The following is a 20,603-nucleotide window of genomic DNA, read 5'->3' on the forward strand; positions in this document are numbered from 1 at the left end:
AGTTTTGGTGCTGCACCAGTCACTGCTGCTCACGTGTTTGGGGGTCACCTGCAGCCTGAGAGAGCCTGGGGCTGGTAGGTGCCATGGCAGGCTGGGCTGGGACAGCAGGAAGCAGAATAAGGATATAACAAGGCTGGTGAGAAGAGTGGTATCAATGAAAGAGGTCACTTTTTGATAGTTTCTCCATGTGGGAAAGAGCAGGTCATTTAATGCATTAGTGTGCAAAGCTGGTGATGCTAATCCAGCTCTTGCTGTGTTTGAAAGACTCTTTCCTCCAGTTCCTGATCTCAGAAGAATCATCTGTGTAGGGAAAAGCATAATTGTTTCTTCCCACATCTCTGTTTTTTAAGAATATCCTGGGTTTTAGTGCAGGAAAAGAGTCTAGGCTGCTTTTGTTATATCCCTGTTCCTGTTGAGCTTTAAATTGTGATCTGCATTGGCTCAAGCACTCTCTCGGTTGTGTTTTAAACAATCTCTGTTGCAAACATATTCCATGGTAATGACTGCTGATGTCCCAGGGGAGCTGTGTGAGGACAATTCAGAAGTTTTAGTGTGCTGCATTAAACCTTCATTTGTCCTTGTGGAGGCTGAGAAATTGTTTTTGGTTTTGAGAGTCTTAATGAAGAGCGGTCGATTAAAATGTTTGTAAGGCTCTGAACTAAAGGAAACATTTCATTAGGTAACACTGTTGATTTAACTGGTACATAAGCTGGTCATGGGGCTCCTATTAAACAAACAATGCTCAGGCTCCCACTGTCAATATAAATATGCAATATTTAAATTTAAATAAAAAACAAACCCTCACTTCTGCTCCTGATACTGATCCAACAAGGGTGGTCAGAGTCAAAATTGTATAGTATAGGCTGTCTTTCAGGTGAGCTCACATGGACCCCTTCTGCTGGCATTAAGTGCCTCGTGGCATCCTTGTTACAAGTTCAAGACATGGCTTACATAGAAAAATCACATCAGGAAATGTTCATTTTCACTCCTTTTCAGTTGCAATAGAGTCATTGTAAGTTGGTCACGAGTGTGGTGGGACATGGTAGCTCTCTGGGCTGGCACCAAGGTCTGCCACAGCCCAGCCCAGGGCTGCTGCTCTGCCTTAGTACCCAAGTGTGGCTCCATGCAGCTGTGTGAGGAGCAGGAAAAAAAAGATGAAAGAATTCAAAACTACTTTGCTATTTCAGTCACGTCACCCTTTCCCTTGTTTTTTCTCTGCTGGCTTTCCCTCCTCTCATCAAACAAAGTCTGTCTGCCTTCACTTTGATGGCCCTTCACAGTTCTCCCCATCGTCTCACTCCTTCCTACCTCAGTGGGCAGTGTCTGCCACAGTGCTGGAGAGCTGCTGATGCCTGACTCCCCTCCCTGCTGCTGTACTTTGATCCCACACTTCTGTGCTTTCTCCTGCTTCACAATCACCCTGCAGAAGAACTCAGGCCAGAAAGTGTCCATCCTTGGAGTTATCCATGCTTATACCTTCTCCTGGACACAGTTATCTTGAAAATAATAAAAAATGAACAAATATGTAGCAATATGGGTGATGAGATGTGATTTTCATTGTGTCTAAGGGGTAAGCCAAGCCAAGGCTGAGAGGATGAGCCATATCTGTGTGTGGGTACTCATATCACTATGCCCATAGCTCTACCAGGGGTTTACATGTCAGGTACCTCAAGAAAACAAAACAAAACTGACAAATCCTTGAGAAATATGTGTCCTCCCCTACAAGTCACAGACACAGCTCATTTGCAGGCTGTGGGAGCCCTGCTTTCAAGGTGCAGATAGTGTGCAGGCTGTTCCATGGTTTGTGAATAGCTCTGTTTCACTGAGGTGGTATTTCTGTTTCATTTGTTTTTATTTTCAGTATGGCATCACTAGATAGTAACACCTACATTCAGCCATGGGGACATACCAGGTACCAGTAAAGTCACTTATATTTATTGCTTCAGCTTCTTTCAGCTCCAGTTTTCTAGCCAAAACAAAAGGCCTCCAGTACTCTACCTGGAACTTTATTTTTATGGAAAAGGACAATTTTGATGAATGCTGTGATAAAACAGGAAAGGCTATTTTGGGGGAAGTTGCTTTGCTTTTGTACAGTGGATTTTTATTATTTTAAACACAGGATTCTTTGTTTAAAAGAGAGAAGGTCTGCAAATTTTCTTGTTTACTTTGCTTCCCCTTCTGACAGGGGGTGGGTAAAATTTATCCACATAGTTGCTGTCAGCTTAACCCCGAATTTCACAGTACAGTCTCTATGCTGTTTTGATCACTGAATAAAAGAGAAATGGAAGGAATTTAAAATGCTGTGGACCACTGAGACTCACCAAGAGTGCCAAAGGGTTCAGCACTTGGTCTAGCAAGGAAACTGGAGGGAAACTCAGTAGTGGTTTACTACTTTACTTTTTCTCTTTACTGGAGAGAAACTCAGTAGAAACTCTATGTCAGGCTCAGGAGTGCAGCTCCTTGCACAGCCCCTGAGGAAGACCAGGGTCATAAATTCTCCATGCCCTCCTGGTTCTCCTGCCTGCCTTCCCAGTCTTTTCAGGGCCAGGTTAAGCCAACCAAGATGCATCCCTTTTGCTGTCCTGCAGAGAAGTGAGAACTTCCCTCCTCAGCTGCAGCTCATGAAGGGGAGGTCCCAACTGGCCCCTGGCTGCTCAGGTGATGGGTGAGTGGGTGGCCACAGCCCTCTCCTGGCCCCACAAGCCATCTGAGAGGGGATGGTCTGAGAGGACTTCAGATGAACATACATGCTGACAAACCAGACTGCATCAATCCTTTTTTTTTCCCCCAGCTTGCCTTCAAACACATGCTGGAAAAGGAAACTTTAATTTTTATTGCTCACATATTGATGTCCCAGCTGTTGGGAAACCACAAAGACCAAAGATTGTTCTACTGAGTAAATATTAGACTTGTAATTAATTGAGATAGTTTTCTAGAGTAATGTGGGCTATGCAGCCTCCCATTTGGCCTGGGGAAGACCAGAGGCATCTTCCTGACTCTAAACCAGTCCCCAGTTCTTCAGTGATCCCAGCATGTGTCTGTTCATAGCATGGCAGAGCTCAGCCTTCCCTTGTGTTAGCAGGATCAGAGCAGAGAGAGGGGCCTGGGAAGCACCACAAGAGGTGCTCACAGAGGCTGAGCAGTGCTTGTGGTACTGAGAAAGGACTCAGCCCTCCTGCTGTGGTACTCAGGGTCAAGAGATCAGGTCAGGCATTATCCAAAGTGCTCTGCACAGTTAGCCGGGGAGGCACCTGCTGAAAATGGTCTGAATACTCTTTTTATTAACTGCAAAGGAACTGTATGGGTGTCTTCTGTTTTTTCTCCTGGTGGGAGCTGCGGTGCCTCAGTGCAGTGCAGAGACACCAGAGCAAGCAGTTCTGCAGTTCAGTTTGTACCACCAGGTTTTACACCAGCTCTGACCCAAAGGCAGCAGCCAGAGCATCCCAACACCTCTGCCCCACCAGTGAAAAACGAGCACCCAGAGGAAGGGTATAAAACCAGCTCCTTGGGTAAAGTCTGTTTCCTCTGTATTTAGTCAAGTGTCTTAAAATACAGTAGTGTGGTGAGGAGGGGGGGTGGCTGTGCAGCACTTGGCCCATGGAGCTGACAGGAAGGTCATCCTCAAAGATCAGCAGCAGCATGTGCATGACTTGCGTCTTGTGTTTCCTCTGAGCACAGACTAAATTTAGCATTTTCACAGATGGACATTGAACCATAATCCATCTAGGACTGCAGGGTGAAGAGTGGGATGGGAGCTGTTTGCCTGGGCTTTTTGCTGTGTAACCAGCTTCAGTGCACCACCACTTACTGTGTTCCTCAGGGTTTTCTGCTTTGCTCAGTATTGTGTAACTTACTGCCTGATCCTTTTCCCTGAAATTTTAAAAGTTTAAGCATGAAGGAAAAGTAAACTGCTGGTTCTGGGTTCAGGCCTGACACCCCTACTTAATGTCAAACTGTGGATGTACTTTTCAACAGCACCATCACAAAGACTGAACCTGTAACTACTGGTCCTTGCAAGAATTGCAGTAAGACAAACACTGATGATTTTGGCTTCCCCAAAATGTTGTCTCCCCACTCTTTCAGCTTCCAGACAGTTAAAGGGACTAATCCTAAATGTGATATTTGTACCCTGCAAGGCCTGTATACTGCTGGGCTGATCCTTCAGTTGCTAATCTTAAACAACTATTTTATGAGCATGTTTTGAAGTGAACTAGTTCTGCTAAAAATCCCATTTCCCTGACTGGTCTGAGCTGGAAATAGGCAAACCATGATGCGAAGCACATGTGTATTAAATAATGTATTTGCAGTAACAGAAATTATGTTTCTGTGTATCTGCTTCAGGACACTGCACAGATTTGATATAGTGATCCTGACACAAGAAGCCTGATTTTCCTGTCCCATATGCAAGCATTTTGCCAGAGCACTTATTCCCAGGTTCCACATTTTGCAAAAGAGCCTGAAACAATGTCAAATTTGCTTAGTTCAGATTAATCCCAAATTTTATAAAGTAGAGTTAATGTTATTGCAACTATGACGATCTAAAAGTCTAGAACAGGAAGTCATTTACATAAATGCCAGTGTATCTTTTCCCATTCATATTAGCTGGTCTCGTAAATAATATTATTGCTTTATAAAAATGTTGTCTTTAACTCCAGAACTGTACTTTTTCTTGAAGGCAGAGTCCATATTTGACGGCATTTGCCTTAAATCTATTTAAATAAGTCTCTCACAATCTAGAACAGGAAAACAGATGTTAAACCATTCTTTTCCTCGGATGTCCTAAGCATTTATTAGAAGGTGCTACTTTACATTTGTATCATATATTCTTCATATGCATTGAACATTCATTGATTCTGCAGAATTGTAATGCAGTTGAATAAGTTTGGTTTTTTTTCTTCACAGAGTTTGCAAAATACAAATTAAATTTAACACAGCATAGAGATAATTGCTTGCATATTGCAGGAAAGATTGAGATGGCCTCCAGCCTCACTAAATGTGTGCCTTCCAAGAAAAACAGTAGTCATACACTATCCAACACTTCACAGATAAAGCAGCCCTGACTTCTCCTTAGCAAGACAATTTGCAGCTCATGAGTATTGGTGACTCCTGTTTTCATTAAGTGAACCTCCAGTTCCATTTTTCTCACTGATAACATTTGTCTGATGCCAAATGACAGGTTTTTTATTGCCCTTTGCTTTTTCAAGCCAAAAAGATTACAAGTTCAACAGTAGCACCCAGTGATCATATTTCAAGGGCATTTTTCTCTTTCCAAGACTAGGGAGGAACACCAAAACATTTGAACGCAAGATAAAGATACACTTCTAAAAGGTATTTTTAGGTCTTTGTACAGTTCAGTTTTACTTCTCGGAGACTGTACCCAGCTCTTTATTTTCTCTAGAAAATACAGTCTCAAAGTCTCAAAGAAGACTATTTTCTTTAGATTTCATGAATCTTCAGGATTTTAAGTTAATAGCTGTATTTTGCCAAGGAACATACATCCAGTTTCTTTGGAAATCTGTGGGAATTGCATTTAACTACCAGGGAGCAGATTCTGGCTTTAAGAACCAAATAGCATTCTTCAGAAAAGCACCAAAGAACTTATTAACTCTGCAGGACTCCTACTCAGTGAAATAAGAACATTCTTCCTTTCACTGACTAGAAAAGTCAAATTAGGTTTCATGCAGGGTGAAGGAACTGGGGTGCTCTTGGTGCCAATCTGGCCTGTGAAAAACCTTATTGAAAAAAGCTTTGTGCATGGATGGCTGGTGAAGGTGGTTCAGGCTTTACACCCTGCAACCCTCATGGCCATTGCACATCTGTCCAGACAGACCTGCTGAGGTTGTGCTGTGCACACACAGTGCTGCTCCACAGGATATCTGCTGGGACACAGCCTTCACCTGGCAGCTCTACACATTCTGCAATGTTCAATCTGCTGCAGCCTTTCATTATTCCAAAGATGTGCCTTTCTGCACATAAAAATGCAAAAATGCTCATTCCTCTCCCATCAGCTTCTGATTGCCATCATAAAATGGGACATGTGGGCACAACAGAGACAGGGCTCAGCTCAGCAGCACTAGGGGCAGAGCAGAAGATTGTCAGCCAGCTGGAAGTACCCATTTTGTCTCACAGCAGGAGCCTGAACCTCCCTGAGCATCAGGAATGTGTCCTGTGCCTACCTGAGCAGCAGTGGGATCACCCAGACCAGGAGACAGAACAGCAGCACAGGTGATGCAACAGCCACACAGCTTGAGGCTTTTGCATTGAAATCTGAGCAATGCTCACAGGAGAATGGAGGCAGATCAAGGGAACAATCTGGGCTAAAACAAACCTTTTTTCCCCACTAGGTTAATTTTAACCTGGATCCACTTGCGGATCAGACTCACTGTGAGGCTGCACAAACATTTCTGTTGGCACAGGGGAAGCAGCAGGAAGGAGCAGGCACCTGAGAGAGACAGAAAAGGCACCAAAGGGATTTGGCAGGACTATTGGCTCTTGGCAACTCAAAGTGCTCATGGAACTATCATGTAATGTGGAACTGTTACATACCAAGAGATTGCCTGAACACAGGAATTAAAAAGTACTCCATGGCATCGTGTACTTGTCCCTCTTGCAGAAAGACCTAGAGGGTTTTCTGTCTTGTGGTGGCTGGAAATTCCAGTGTGTAGAAATCCAACTTTTGGCAATGTCTGATGGTACCAAGTAGAAGGGGGATTTCCAGAGTTTTCAGTGCTAGACTGGCATTCCCAGGAGCAGCATTTCAGAACAGAACATCGGTAGAAATCCTGTCTGTCAGAGAGCTAACATCCTCAAAATATCCTAACTGCTGGTTAATGGACACCAAAGAATGAAAGCAGGCAGAGGTGCTCCATACTGAAAAAAGAAGGGTTGTTTTCTAGCTAGTCATTCCACCAGATGATAAAAATAGCTTTAAAACTACTTTTTTTTTCAATTCTCTGCACAGCAGGCTGCTTGTTATGTGTGCCCTTGTTATTTATACCCACCATAAGTTTCAATAGCAGCTTTACAGATTCTTTTATGCTTGTCTTAGATCTGGTGCTGTAAATCAGAAAGCTTTGCCATCTTAAACATTGCCTGGTAAGAACTCCTCTGCGTTCTTTTTACCTTAGAATAAAAGGGAAGTGGAAAATACACTTAATGCAGTAATTTGGCCTAAATAAATATAAGCTTTTACAATACTGACATTGAATTTTATTTTAATTTGAGTGCAATTCCTCCAGATGGGCCAAACAGAGAAAATTTTCCCCCTAAGCAGCAAATAGTGTGTGCCAGTTTTTAAATTTTTCTTTTAGCTTGACTTAAACCCTGTTTGTGTTGGGTACTGGGTGGGGGAAAGGAGATGAACAGAACTTGCAATTTGCTGCAGAACATCCCAGGAAAATAGTCTGAATACTCTTCCATTAAACAAACAAACAAACCAAAACAGGTAACAACTTACTCTAAAGAAAGAGAAATAGCATTTAAAGGAAAATCAGCTGTGGCTTCTACCATCCAAACAGAACAACCTCAGGCAAGTTGGGACAAGCAGGCTGGGAATATTTTTGTTACACTGTTAGTTTGTAGTTGCTGGAACAACTCACCTTTGTTACGCCCCAGTGGGCAAGGCTCCTGTTTGTCTTGGGAAGCGGACTATGATGGGCTGAGATAGGCTCCTGATTTCCCCACTGAGGCCCAACACAGTAAAACAGGAGCCAAAACATCCAAAAGGCAGCACTTTAATGCCTCTTGTCTTCTGTCATTGGGTATTGCTGTAACTCCCAAAGATATGTCTCTGTTCTAATGGAGATAAGTGCTTCAGGAAACAAACACAAACCTGCTTAAATTTTTATTTCACTCTTTTTTGCTGAAGGGCTGGGGTTTTATTCTGACCAGTAGCTCGTTCAGGATGTGCTCACCATCCAGCACAGCTCCCCAGCAGCCAATGAATACTGTACCAACAGGGTGGTATGTGGTTTCGCTTACGGGGCCTCCCAGGTCAGACTGGTTTGTGAGGTGAGGCTCTTTGCTGCAGCCTCATCTGAGCATAACTCATCTGGTGGTGCTGCTGGCAGGTCAGAGAAGTTCTCTCTGCTCACACAAGACCTTGCTGAAGCGGTAGAGCCAGTCCAGGGGCAGGTGAGCCTACAGTGAGGTCAGGGAGGACGGTAACGGGGCTGTACTTTACACCAGCTTGTAACTGTTTTCTCACTGTCAGCAAATGGTTACTGCTTAGGAAGGAGCTGTATATATATAGAAGAATTGGTCCTGTGCCCAGGAAACCAGAGGAACTGGACAATGTAGGAATCTGTTCTGAGATCTCTGAGATACACAGTTAGGCTGGAGGATGAAGGGGTATATGTGTTCTGCAGGTGTGTTCTGCTCCAAAAGCAGGTGAAACTATGCTGGGCTGTACCTACCTGAGTATTTGGGGGGGCAAATCTAAATTCTCTTGAAACAGACTGAATCACATGAAAGCAAATATCTGTATCTTATTCTGTGGTCTGCTCTACAGTCATCCACCTTTACTTGATGATCTTTATAGGATACTTTCGGGGCTAAGTCTCCAAGCAACTTCTCTCCTTCTGTAGATCTTCCTTCTTCATGGAATGCAGGGAAAGAGAAAAGATGGAGTGTAAATAAGGAAGGAAAGACTAGTGTCAGTGGGGGGCTTGTGATGTTGGGGAGAGGTGGGTGAGCAGTGTGTAAAGGTGAGGTCCATCACAGCAGAGCACACGGGTCTGGCTGTGGCCTTTGGCTTTACAGTACAGTTGGTGTGCCAGGATGCTGTTAGGTCATGGCAACTCTTCTAAGCTGCCATAAATCCACCCCGTGCTGACATCCACAGCAGAGAGATAAGGATGAAATATCCTAACATTTGCTGAACATATGGCTACATTGCAGTTCAGCGTGAAGGTTGTGCTGGACTGTCTATATTTCTTACTTTGTTTGGTTCAGCTAGTTGAGACTGTTCCTTTTTTTGCCTACCACTGTGCTGAACTGAGGAGCCAAAAACCTCTCCTTGGAGTTGTGCTCTCTTGCACCAGGAGGGAATATGACTCCATTTATTTATTTATTTTTAATTTATTTTATCTGTTTTAGTACCCAATAAACTTGTTGTTTTTTCCAACTAGCACGACAAGGCTCTGGCTATTTTTAAAGAATGTGGTTCATTTGATTTAATCTAATGAATGCTTAGTGCTGTTGAAAATAGCTGGAGTCAGAGCCAAGAATAATGTACTGAAATGTGCTGGTTGAGCAAGGACTGCTTCACTCTGCCAATCTGTTTCCCTCCAGTTGTTCAGATTTACCTGGTTTTGCAAGTAGCATTTGCAGGCAAGATGTATTGATCAAGGTGCTTTTTAATACTGACTCCAAAGGCCAATAGTGCCAGAGACATATTTTGTCACACTCATTTCAAGACACAGCTAACAATGACAGCTCTTCTTGTTGTTCAGTGTAGGATGTCTCATCTCTGTTTCAGACCACTTGAAAGGGAATGTGAAATGCTGATATTCTTTTATTTCACATAGGAAAATTGAGGCATGAAATGGTAATTTTTCCCCTAAAGTCACCCAGAAAGCAAGTGACAGAATGAGTAATGAAACCACATCTACTGGGCTCCTGAAGCTGCAGTGTAAGTCCTGATTTCTCCATGAACTGAAGCAAGACCATAATCCAAAAAGAAGTTCTGCAAAATCCTGGTGGTTTGCACTGGTTTTCAGAACATCCATGTCCTGCCTACACCCTCTGAATTGCTCTGTAGAGGTATCTAAACGTCCCTATTAACAAAACCTAAATTTCATGCATGTCTTTGCCCTATCTGAATTTGACACTGCAAGGCACACCAAATATTTAAATCATGTTTTTGAAACTGTACAAATCCACCTTCCTTTTGCCATCCATCAGTTATTTCTGTTAGATAGTTGGTTTGCTATTCCTCCCTAAGAAATGAGTAGCTAATACTTAAGCTTCATTGGATTAAAAAAATAAATCAACCATAGTACATCTTATTCCATGATAGTGATGTCCATAGGGATGGATTTTCTGCAGAGATCACTTTACACCCTAAAGCACAATGTAGGATTGACTTGCATAAGTAATGAACAGATGCTCCTGACAGCTATTACATTATTCATCTCCCTGTGCAAGTGATGGGGAGAAGGAAACAGCACCTGTTACTATGGGAGAAATATTGTCACTGCTGTTCTGCATTACAGACCTCCAGGGCAATCTGGGCCAGGCGTGTTTCACTGCATTTGTGTTGACCCAAAATGAATCCTTGCCAGTTTACATCCCCTCACTATTTTGTCCTTTGTTTCTCTCAGATAGGTCCCTCAGTTTATAAATTAAGAAAATAAAATTGCTGCTGAAGGTGTGAGGGAGCACTGAAAGCAGTGAAAAAATTTGTTTTCCGTCTTCCACCCCAAATTTTTCTCAGGAAGGCTGGGTAAAACTGTTAGAACTTATTTCCCCTCTACAACAACAGTACTTTTTACAGACCATCTCAGATTTCATATGGAAGTAACTCATATGCCTGGGGAATTTCTAAAGGAGTGTTTAAGAGTAGACAGAAGTATTTTCCTTGTCATCCTGACACTGGATTGAGATGACTTCCCATTCATCATCGGTGTTGGGCAGGGCAGCACACACGGCCCACGGTGCAGGCACACTGCTAATAGACTTAGCTTTAGATGCAGCCAGCCAGAGCCATAAAATTTTCTTGCTCACTCCACTGCAGGTAATGATTGGAACATTTAGAGTGTGTTTCCAGGAGATGTTTCCTTAAAGAACTCCTGTGACTCAGGCTTCCAATAAAGGGGGTTTATAGCAAAGAGGGAGGGTGCCTTTTTACAGAGGCAGATAGTGATAAGACAAGGGAGAATGGTTTAAAGCAAAAAAGGAGATATTTAAGTTAGATGTTGGGAAGAAATTCTTTGCTGTGGTGGTGGTCAGGCATGGGAACATTGCCTGGAGACATTGTGGCTGCCAAGTGTTCAAGGCCAGGTTGGATGGGACTTTGAGCAACCTGATCAAGTGTAAGGTGCCCCTCCCTAGGGCAGCAGAGTTGAAATAAAATGACCTTTAAGGTCCCTTCCAACCCAAACCATTCTATGACTCTATTCTTTGATTCAGGCATAGGTTAGAGCAGGGGCAGGGATCTTTTCTTTCTCAGGTGACTGATAATTCATTGACCACAGTCACACATAAATTCATCCTGCACAATATTCTTCTAGTCCCAGACAAGCAGCTCCTTGTCCTTCACCTCGGGCAAGTGGGCTGTACTGATTTCCATCCCCCTCACAATGTCTGCAATATTTCTACATCCCAAAGGCTGAATTCCCTACTTGAAGCTAAAGAATCAGTGCACTTGGCAGCACAGTGCCAATTTGCTGCTGCTGACAGATGTTTTTTCCCAGCTAGGGCTGGAGCTGAACTAGACTGCCCACAGCATGTCTCCTCCTCTTCTTTATAGGAGCTAATTGATATGGTGTGGTTATTAAGAATATGGCTTTCAGCCTTATTTTGTGAAATATTTATTCCATGTATCATTCATCAGTGAGTATGTGTGGATGTTCATGTTTCTAAAGAGCAACTTCATAGAGATAATCTTCGCAACACTGCTGGAGCTGTAGACTGGGGAGGGGCAGAACCTGCTTCCTCCCACAATAATTACTTCAATTCTGTTTTAATTAGGGAAGGAGGTTTTTTAAAGACCTGAAATTGCACCTTAATTATGTTTTAAGGTTTGGCTGCAATTACAAGAGCTGCAACCTTGCTTCCCAACCCTCCTCACAGTCTCAGACCCCATGTCCATGTGCTGGTTTAGTGAAGTTCATTCCCTGGCAGGATTATTGTGGTGCCTCTGCTGGCGCACTCTCATGCTTTTCCACCTCTCTGGCTCTCAGCTGATGGCTCTGATCAGCCCAGTTCCCCCCTGCCTCCCCAGGCTCCCCCCAGCATGCCAGGCTCACAGATAATCACAGAACATGCAGAGCTGGAAGAGACCCACAAGGTTCCTCAGGGTGGACAACTCTTCCAGGAGTCACGGGAATTTAGAGGTGGAATGCTAGAGGTGAACAGCTTAGAGTGTTTCTTGGTTTCTTAAATGAGGAGTGTTAAATGAGGAGTGTTAAAGGTTTTCTTAACATGATTTTTAAAACCAACCAAGAGCTGGGATCTGGAAAACCAGGCTCTGTGTATGGCCTGCTCCGGCCTCGGGTCCTGTATTGCAGGTCTGGGCAGATGCCACATGAGCAGTGAAATGTCAGTGAAGACCTTACCCCTTTTCTGTTTGCACAAAGCAGGTTGAGATCATGTGGGGGCAGCCAGCCCATGGGGCAAGAGCCCATGCTGTGCAAGGGGGGGTAGAAAAGAGAGATGCAGCTCAAAGTAGAAAGCAGAGAAGTGAGGAGCTGCCTCCTCAGAAAAGCCCTGCTGCAAAGTTTCCTGAATCACTCGGAGGACCTGAGTTGAGCTGCTGCTTGGAGAGCCATGGCAGGGACAAACACAGAAAGAAGAGGTGCAGAAGGTGAGGGTGTCCCAGCTGGTTCCCAGCCCACCTTTTCCTTCTCTGGCTCCAGCTGTGGTTTCTGCTTCATGTGTGACATATTATCTCCCCACTACAGGCACAAGAGCCTTGAGTGCACCCTCGAGACATTCCCTTGCAGCTCCCAGATAGGCAAAGACCCAAGTCAAAGAAAGACACAACACACAGCAAATGGGAAACGGTTACAGAGCCCTTTGTTCTCGTGTACTGAAAACACCTTGGTGCTCAAGGGCATTGGCAAGAAAATGTGCATGCTTCAGGCGTGTGACAAGGTTGTCAGTCCTTCCATTGCGGCTGTAGTCAAAGAACAGTTCCTGCAGAGCAGCCAGAAGCGAAGCAGGAAGGTTTCATATTTGCCAGCGTGGTGGAGGGAGTTTCTCAGTTTCTCCTCTGTCCCTCTCCTGGCACCAGGTACTGGGGTCTTTCTGCCAGGAGTCTTTAGGGTCTGCACAATCCCACCCAAAGGTTACATGGAATCACTCAGTCCGGGCCCCTGCACAAGAGCACCCTGAGGTGGGTTTGTGAGCACTCTGACATGGCTCCAACCCTCTCCTCCTGTCCAGAAATGGCCTTTGCCCCCCTGGGAGGGACACTTATCCCAAAGCCATTGCCAAAAGCCTTAGGCCAGATCAGCAGTCTGTGGCACCAGTAGAGCTGTGCCTGCTCGGGCTGAAGCCCTGGCACACAGTGGCACAGAGTGTGGCACATCTCCCCTCTGCTCTTCCCTCTCATACCTATGTCTGCCTGGGAGAAAGAGCTTGTTGGATTTGTTCAGCTTTTGATGCAAGAGTGCAAAAATATGATGCTGTTGCTCTGGAATCCTGCCCGACCTCTCCTACCAGCTGCCTCCAGCAAGGTTCGGGATGTTTTTGGCACCTCCAATTTTCTGTGCTTTAGGTGGGAAATCCTAACACAACAGGCTGGCACCTTGCAAAGCAAGCTGTGCCTCTGGATCTCGAGTGTCTCTGTCCGTGTGTCAGAAGGGGAGGCATTCCCTGTGCAGTGCTTCGGGCAGCTCTGCTGCTGCAGGAAGCAGGCAGAACCCTTGGGACCACCGCCGCCTGGGCAGTATTTTCAGCCAGTTCTAAAGAGTTTTGGCTGTCAGATGCTTAAGTTAAGGAATGGCACTGGGGGCGGGGAGGAAGCCAAGAACATTGTGAAGTTTAAAAAAAACCCCAGGGCAATACAAGTTTTGCCTTTTAAAGGCTTTGGTGGAACCCCCCATCCGCAACGTATCAGAGCTTTAGCAAACTTCCTCCCGGGAAGGGAGGAAGTTTTTATTTCTCGCTCCCCATCTCGGATACCGCAGTTCTGCATTTCTTCCCCCGGAAAACTCTTTTTTTATTCTTTTCCAAGCGGTGGCGGAGCGCGGTGCGGCCGCGGCCCCCGCCCCTCCCCGGCCGGGCCGGGCGCGCTCCGCCCCCGCCGCCCCCGCCGCAGGCGCCGCCCCCGAGGAGCGCGCCCGGCTCGGGGGGACCGCGGCTGCCGGCGCCGCGGCCAGCGGCTGTGCCGCGCTGCTCGCCTGCCCGCAGAGAGCGTTCTTCCTTCTAGTTCTGTAGAGCCTTTTTGTTGTTGTTGTTATTATTATTATTTGTTTCGTTGTTTTTCGCGAGCGGGCCGGTGGCTCCTTGCCATGAGCAGCCCGAAGGCAGCATGAAAGCGGGCAGGCGCGGCTATCCCGCCCGCTCCGGTGTAGGATTGCTCCTGGCGAAGTGCTGCTGCTGCTCCTGCACAGGTCGGTGGGGCCCGCGTGTGGGGAGCCTGGCCTGGGGGTCTGCGGGGGCCGGGGGCTCGGCGGTGCCCTCGGCAGGGCAGCGTCCCTCCGGGGACAGCGGGGGACAGCTGTGCCCCCGGCCTCGGGAACGGCGGGGGACAGCGGTGCCATCGGGCCCGAGGATAGCGAGGGACAGCGGGGACAGTGAGGGACAGCGGTGTCCCCGGCCTCGGGAACAGCGGCGGGTGAGCCGGTAACGGGCACCGCGAGCGAGAGGGCAGGAGTTGATACAGTTCCACAGTGTATATATATATATATATATATATGCAGTTTTACAATATAGTTTTACATTTTAGTGTTGCTCGTAGGAAACTCTCTGCGACTGTAGGGTCAATAGGGTGGGGAGAAATATTTGTTTAATGATTTTTTTTTTCCCCCTCTTTTCTTTCTGGTCTTTCTTGGGCTCCAGTACGAGCAAAATGCTTTGAGAACATCTGTTTCTCACAGTTCACAAATCTCTGAATGGTGATGGGGGAAGGTCTGGGGAAGCTGGCTGAGCTGAAATGCTGAGAGAGATGTGGGAAAGCCAGGGCAGCTGGAGTGCCTTGTAAAAATAAAACCAAAATCTGGCTTTTATGTGAAGCAGCGCAGCTCAGATGCATTGACTGAAGGTCTCTCAGCCTGCAGTCATAATGCTGTGATCTGGCTCTTGGACTTGTTCTGGATAATGTGAGGTTTTTCAAAGATCTACTTGTGGTATCTTGATGTTTCCTGTTCCCTGAATAGCCAAGGAAAATGTCTTGAACAAGACTTGGCTTTTGTTTTGTTTTGTGCCTTTTTTTTTAATAACTAAAGCTTTCACATGCAGTCTTTTGGTAACTCTGGAACCCAAATAAAGAGCAGATAAAGATGACATTGAGGACGGGTGGGCCTGCTGGTTTCTTGAGGCACACATTTGCAGTGCAGGAGCCCTCTTTCCCCAGTTACTGAATTAGTCACACTTATGTGGTGACAGCAGCAAACTAGTTGGTGATGGAGTTTGCCAGTACTTTGTAAGATGTGATCTGTTTTAGCCTGGGGAGAACTCACGACTCACAACCTCATGCCAAGGAAGTGATTCTTGAGGTCAGTGCACAGCACCCCGCTGTTTTGCAGCCTTTAAGAAGGAGCATGCAGTCTGGTTTAGGGGTAGGGCTGCCTGCAGAAAGCTCGTGGTACTAAACCACTGGGAAAGCCAAGTCTCTTGGACAGCCCCTGCTTTAATATAGTGGCCCATGCAGCAGGCTGGAGCAGTATTCAAGATCTCTGACAGAGCTCTGGTCTTGAAAATGTTGATTCTAAGGGATTAAAATCTCCCCGCCTGCCCATTCCTGCCTGCAGAGGTCTCTAGAAGGGGGAAGGGGAAACAGCTGGCTCTTCTCTCTCCAGTTGAAATGTTAACTGTGTTTGCAGTTCTAGTTTACTGGGTTGGTAACAAAAGGTGTTTTGTGATACAGATTGATTTACTTCTTTCTTATCCTTGGTTGTAAACTTCGGGCAGAAAGTTCTAAAAGGCTGTCTGTCGTGCTGTGTTTATTAGAGAAAACCAGAGATGGTGGAAATGCTCCCTGAATTTAAGCAGGTACCAAACCTGATATTTGAGAAGGGATTCAGGCGCCCCAGATTACAGCATCAGTGTACCTTTGTTGGCAACTTCTCCCACTGAGCTTGGAGATATTTTCATGTGGCAGCCAGAGCTTTGAAGCTCTAACTTCGTGTCTTCTGTGCTGTCAGCAATCACCTGGGGGCACACTGTTCATCAAGGGCTCCTCACTGATCTCAGTCTTGCAGTGCAAATAGGTGAATGTAGTTTGTATTTAAGATGGGTGTGAAGCATCTCAGAGCTGTTCTCAGTGCTGCCCCGTGGGTGACCTTACCTTTTTTCTTTGGAAATTCGACTCTGCTTTTTCCTAGTGCCAGTGCCTGATGTATCTTGATCTTTTACAACAGCTCAGTAGGTTTTGGTGTGTGGATAAGAACTGTCCAGTGAGAGAAATAGGGAAGATGAGCCTGCATTCTGTGTCAGACACAGGTTTTGTGCTCAAATAGTTGGTATGAACTGCATCATTGCTTTCCATGGAGCTTGGAGGTGATGTGGATGCTTGATCTCCTAAATAGCAGCAATAATGCAGAGCTGAAAAAAACCCAAACCCGAGGTCCCCTGTGTATCATGAAATACGTAAGTTTTGTGTAACTGGCCATTTCTCTGAAGGATTTTGACAGATGACTCAAACTCTTTTGCATTAGTATTCCACTGTCTATTGCAGCAGTAGAGATGCTGCTTTTTGCTTGTTTCTCTTGGTGAGTTTCTGATCTTGTTGGCTTTGCCCATGTACAGGGCTGTTGGTATCCATCCAGAGAAAGCCAGTGACAATAGCATTTGCAATTTTGCTCTTACTCTGATAGTTGTCTGCAGGAACTAAATAAGGAGTACTTCTCTGTTCTGCAGTATAGAGAGATATGAATCCTAATATAGGAGTGCCTCAGAGCAAGAGTCTGTCACTTGCTTTCAGCCATAAAAAGGGGTAAGTGAGGAGCAGCACACTTGCATAGCCTTTAGGACAGTGGCCTTACTAAGCCAAGAGTGTGCAAGCAAGGCTTTTTGCTGTATCTCCTAAATGCAGAAATGCAAAGTGACTTAGTGTAACAGAATGCTTCTTAATGCTGCAAAACTGTCCCTGGTAAGAGGGTTCAAATTCTGATGGTCTTCTCATAGCTAGAAAGTCGTTGAACTCTCCTTAGAAATCAGCCTAGGATTTGCAATAGAATATACTTTTCTTTTTACATGAAGTCTATCTCCTCAGTTATCTGTGTGGTTCAGATTAGAAATTATTTTTAAAGGGAAAAGAGGGAAAATAAAGAGAGGGATTCCCTCTTTGTGAAATGTATTTTCTAAAGCAAATGGACAGCTGCATGCCTTGGGTGTGAGAAGATCAAAACTTTGCTGCCTTTAAGCATAGAGCCAAGTCCAGTGTGTGAGTGCCATTCCTCTGCCCTACCTTCTGCACAGGGCTCTGAAGCTGATCAGTGAGTGGGAACATGGGCATTGGGTGAGACTAAATTCCAGGCTCTGATGCACAGGGAGCTGTAAACGTTACCAGTGTCTCAGATTTAACCTGGAAATTAAATTCTGTGTGCTGCCTTAAAGCCAGGGCCTTATTTAGAGGGCTTTTTTTTTTTTTCAGTAGTTCAGTTCATTCAATTCTAGCTCAAACTGGAGCATGCTGGGATCTCACTGCCCTAAGGGACACCAGGAGGGTGGAAAGCAAAAACAAGGTGTAGGAAATGCTTTTCTTTGAGCACAAGGAGATAGATGTTCCCATCTGCTGGACTTGAGCTGGCTGTGGGTGTACCAGGTACAGACAAAGAAAAGGGTCTGTGGTTAAAAGTAATCAATTGCCAGAATAACTTTAGAGTTCAGATGGGTAACATTGTGCTGCAGCGTGGCTTCAGGTGAGAAAATAGTATGCTTTCTACTTGAGGGTAGCCAGAATCCAGAAGGATGGATTTAAAGGGATGCACTGTGTTGGTTTTGATAAAGAGCACACATCCTCTGCCTCCTTGAGCAGTTGTTCTTCTGAGTAGGCTGCTGGTTGTATGCAAACTTCTCATTTCAGAACAAAAGAAACTTAATCTGAATGTCAGACCTTAAATCTCAGTGTGTTAAAGTTGAAAGGTTGAGTGAGTTTCTGTTTGTGCTAAGGTCCTAGTAAAGCTGTTATTTTAAAGCTCTGTCCCTTCAGCTGGTCTTATCTCCTACACTTTTGGTCTTCTTTCTGCAATTTTCTGTTTTACTGTCTTCTTTTTCTTTCTCTCCTTCCTTCCTTTCCCTCTTCTTGCCTAAATCTTTGATTTGTTGCTGGATCTTTGCTGTAAGATGAACAAAGAAAGCTTGTCCTGACAGAGTGCTGATGACTTCTGTGCAGTGAAGGGGGCTCAGCCAGCCACCCTGGTACATGTTTCCTAGCTGGGCAGAAACAGAGCCTTAACTGGAAGTTAAGAAAACCAGCATCATCACAAGGGCTGTCAACAGCACATTAATAAAAGTTATTTCTTCATTAGGTAAAAAGTGAGATCTGATGGTGCTTTTTATAGAAGGTGCTGACACTGTTACAGGGAGCTGCAGAGCTTTGCTAAGGGAACTGGTACCTTTGTGCTGAGTGGTAGCAAGACAGTGATCTGCAGTAATATATTCAAGCCCATAACATTTCCTAATTTGAACATATTTTATTTAGTGCTTCAGGCTGAGCCCTGGTTGCACTGTGTAAAGCATAATGGAATGCATGGCCAAAGCAGCTCTGTCAAAATTGAGGCAGAGGAGAAAACAATAGTTAAATAAAGGGTGTCAACCAAAGCTTACTTAGCTTCCTGGTCCTTCTTGAATGAGAAATATGAGGAAACTCTTAGATTTCCCAGATAAACTCCTTGGGTGATGTCCATCTGTTGCTCATTAGTTGTATCTCAGCAAAGTTGAGAGGATCAAGTGTTCTGGTCCTCTGTAGGCAGTCTCCCTCCCTCTCATGCCAGAGTTGAGAGTTGAGCTCTGCTCTTTGTCCTGGCAAATTCATAAATTCATGAACAAATGGCTGTGGAGAGGTTTCCAAGAGTTGTTGTTATTTCCTTCCAGTTCTATTAAGAGAAAACTGGTTAGCCCATGACAGGACCATCTCTTCCAAATCCTGTGCTTTCCTACCTCTGCAGGCTGAGTCAGGAGTCAGAATAGGTCATAGCAGGGAGTTATTGGAAGGGACAAAAGAGTTGATGAAAATGCTGCTCGGTTGAGCAAGTAGGATTAACGTGACAAGGTGAATACTGTTAGCAAAAAAAAAAATCACTTTTTTTGTTGTTGCGAAACTGCTTGCTTTCTCACACCTGCTCTACACCTTCCTGACACACAGTTCTCAGTTAAGCATGTCCCAAAAGCATGACTGACAGTCCCAATGCCAGTGTTTTATGGTAAATATTCTGAACATCTTAGCATTTGTGTGGCAATGACACATAGAAGGAGTTCAGGAGAAGTTCTGGGGATGAGTAACCTCTGAGTATGGACAGTCAAAGGAGAAGCATGGCCACTGCTCTGCTGGCAGGCTGTGAGTTCCTGGTAGGATTACTTAGTGTTGTTAAATCTTACCTGTTTGCAGGAGGGCTTCTTGAGGGTAGGAACCTTGTTCACAGATACAGCAGGTCATGTTTTCAGTGGGTCTGTATTACTGTCAAAAATCAACTGTCCAAGAGCACAAGAATGTTTGAGCTTTTCAGAAGTGCTGGTTGCTGCACATGACACTGGGCTCGCTGCTCTCATCTGCCACCAGCCACTTTCTGTAAATTAAATATTTATCATGTCAGTGCCAGTGTTGGGATGCTTTAGCAACTTTCTCTCAGTTTCCAAGATCCAAGCAATAACAGTGTTATTATTTTCTCTCTTGAAAGTTACATGCACTGCTAGGCAGCCCTAACTCTCCTGATACAAGCTGGCTCCTCAACCTCTGGCTTCGTGTCTCCCTGTTGTGACTGATCTTGCAGCTTCTTTACATGTGATGATATACAAGATGTAACAGAAATGGTACAGAAAATAAACTTTCAGATATTAATTCATGTGTGAAAAAGAGGTAGCAAGAGCTTCTGTAAACATCAGCTTTCAGTTACTGGTCTGGGCATGAATACGTGGTGGGGATCCTTATTATTCAGATTGCTATGTTGTTTTCAACTTTTATAAATTCATCCAACTTTAAGGAAACATGGGATTTGCTTTTATGCAGGCAAAGCTCCAAAACTTCCCCTTTACTCCAAAGAGTATATAAGAACCCACAAGACTTTATTAATCTTGTCAAAAACCTGAAGAAAGGAGACTTTATTCTTAGGAAAAGAGAACAGATAATTGTGAAAAATATAGCTTGGGTAACTCTCCCTGCTCAGTGTGAAGACGTGGGGTAACTAAACATGCTGTTTTCCTATAAAATAAGTGCCAGATAGATGTATTGTTCAGGAATTCAATGCACGGATGCTGAAATAAAATCTCTCCATTTTGAAGTGAAACAAAAAGGGCAGTTATTTCACATGACCCCAGAAGGATTTTGTTTGGGTTTTTTCCCAAACTGTTATGTTTCAGCACACACCTTGTTAAAACTTGTGTGTGTATTAGGAAAACTAATCTATCATTTCAAACTTAAAACCTTCCAAACTTCCAGAGTTTTCATTCTAAAAATAGCATCAAGATACTTCTCAAGCACACCAGAGCACTGTTACATTTCAGTCTAATTCTTGTCTGTTAACAGGCTTTATGAAAGCATTTTCATATTTGCCAAA

The 20,603-nt window shown here is 44.7% G+C and overlaps 1 protein-coding gene across 7 annotated transcripts in view; it reads left to right on the plus strand.

Annotated features, from left to right (window-relative positions):
* KALRN (kalirin RhoGEF kinase) overlaps positions 1–20,603 on the plus strand; it is a 465,987-nt gene that overhangs the window by 377,530 nt on the left and 67,854 nt on the right. Inside the window, exon 1 of one of the 7 annotated variants that reach the window (XM_030952842.1) lies at positions 14,010–14,279. The exons of the other annotated variants lie outside the window; for them this stretch is intronic. Within the exon in view, the coding sequence (XP_030808702.1) occupies positions 14,198–14,279 (82 nt within the window). The 5' untranslated portion in view covers positions 14,010–14,197. Of the gene's footprint in view, positions 1–14,009; positions 14,280–20,603 lie in introns of those variants that run through there. 7 annotated transcript variants of the gene reach the window in all.

This window comes from Camarhynchus parvulus, chromosome 7 (assembly GCF_901933205.1).
Source record: "Camarhynchus parvulus chromosome 7, STF_HiC, whole genome shotgun sequence".
NCBI lineage: Eukaryota > Metazoa > Chordata > Aves > Passeriformes > Thraupidae > Camarhynchus > Camarhynchus parvulus.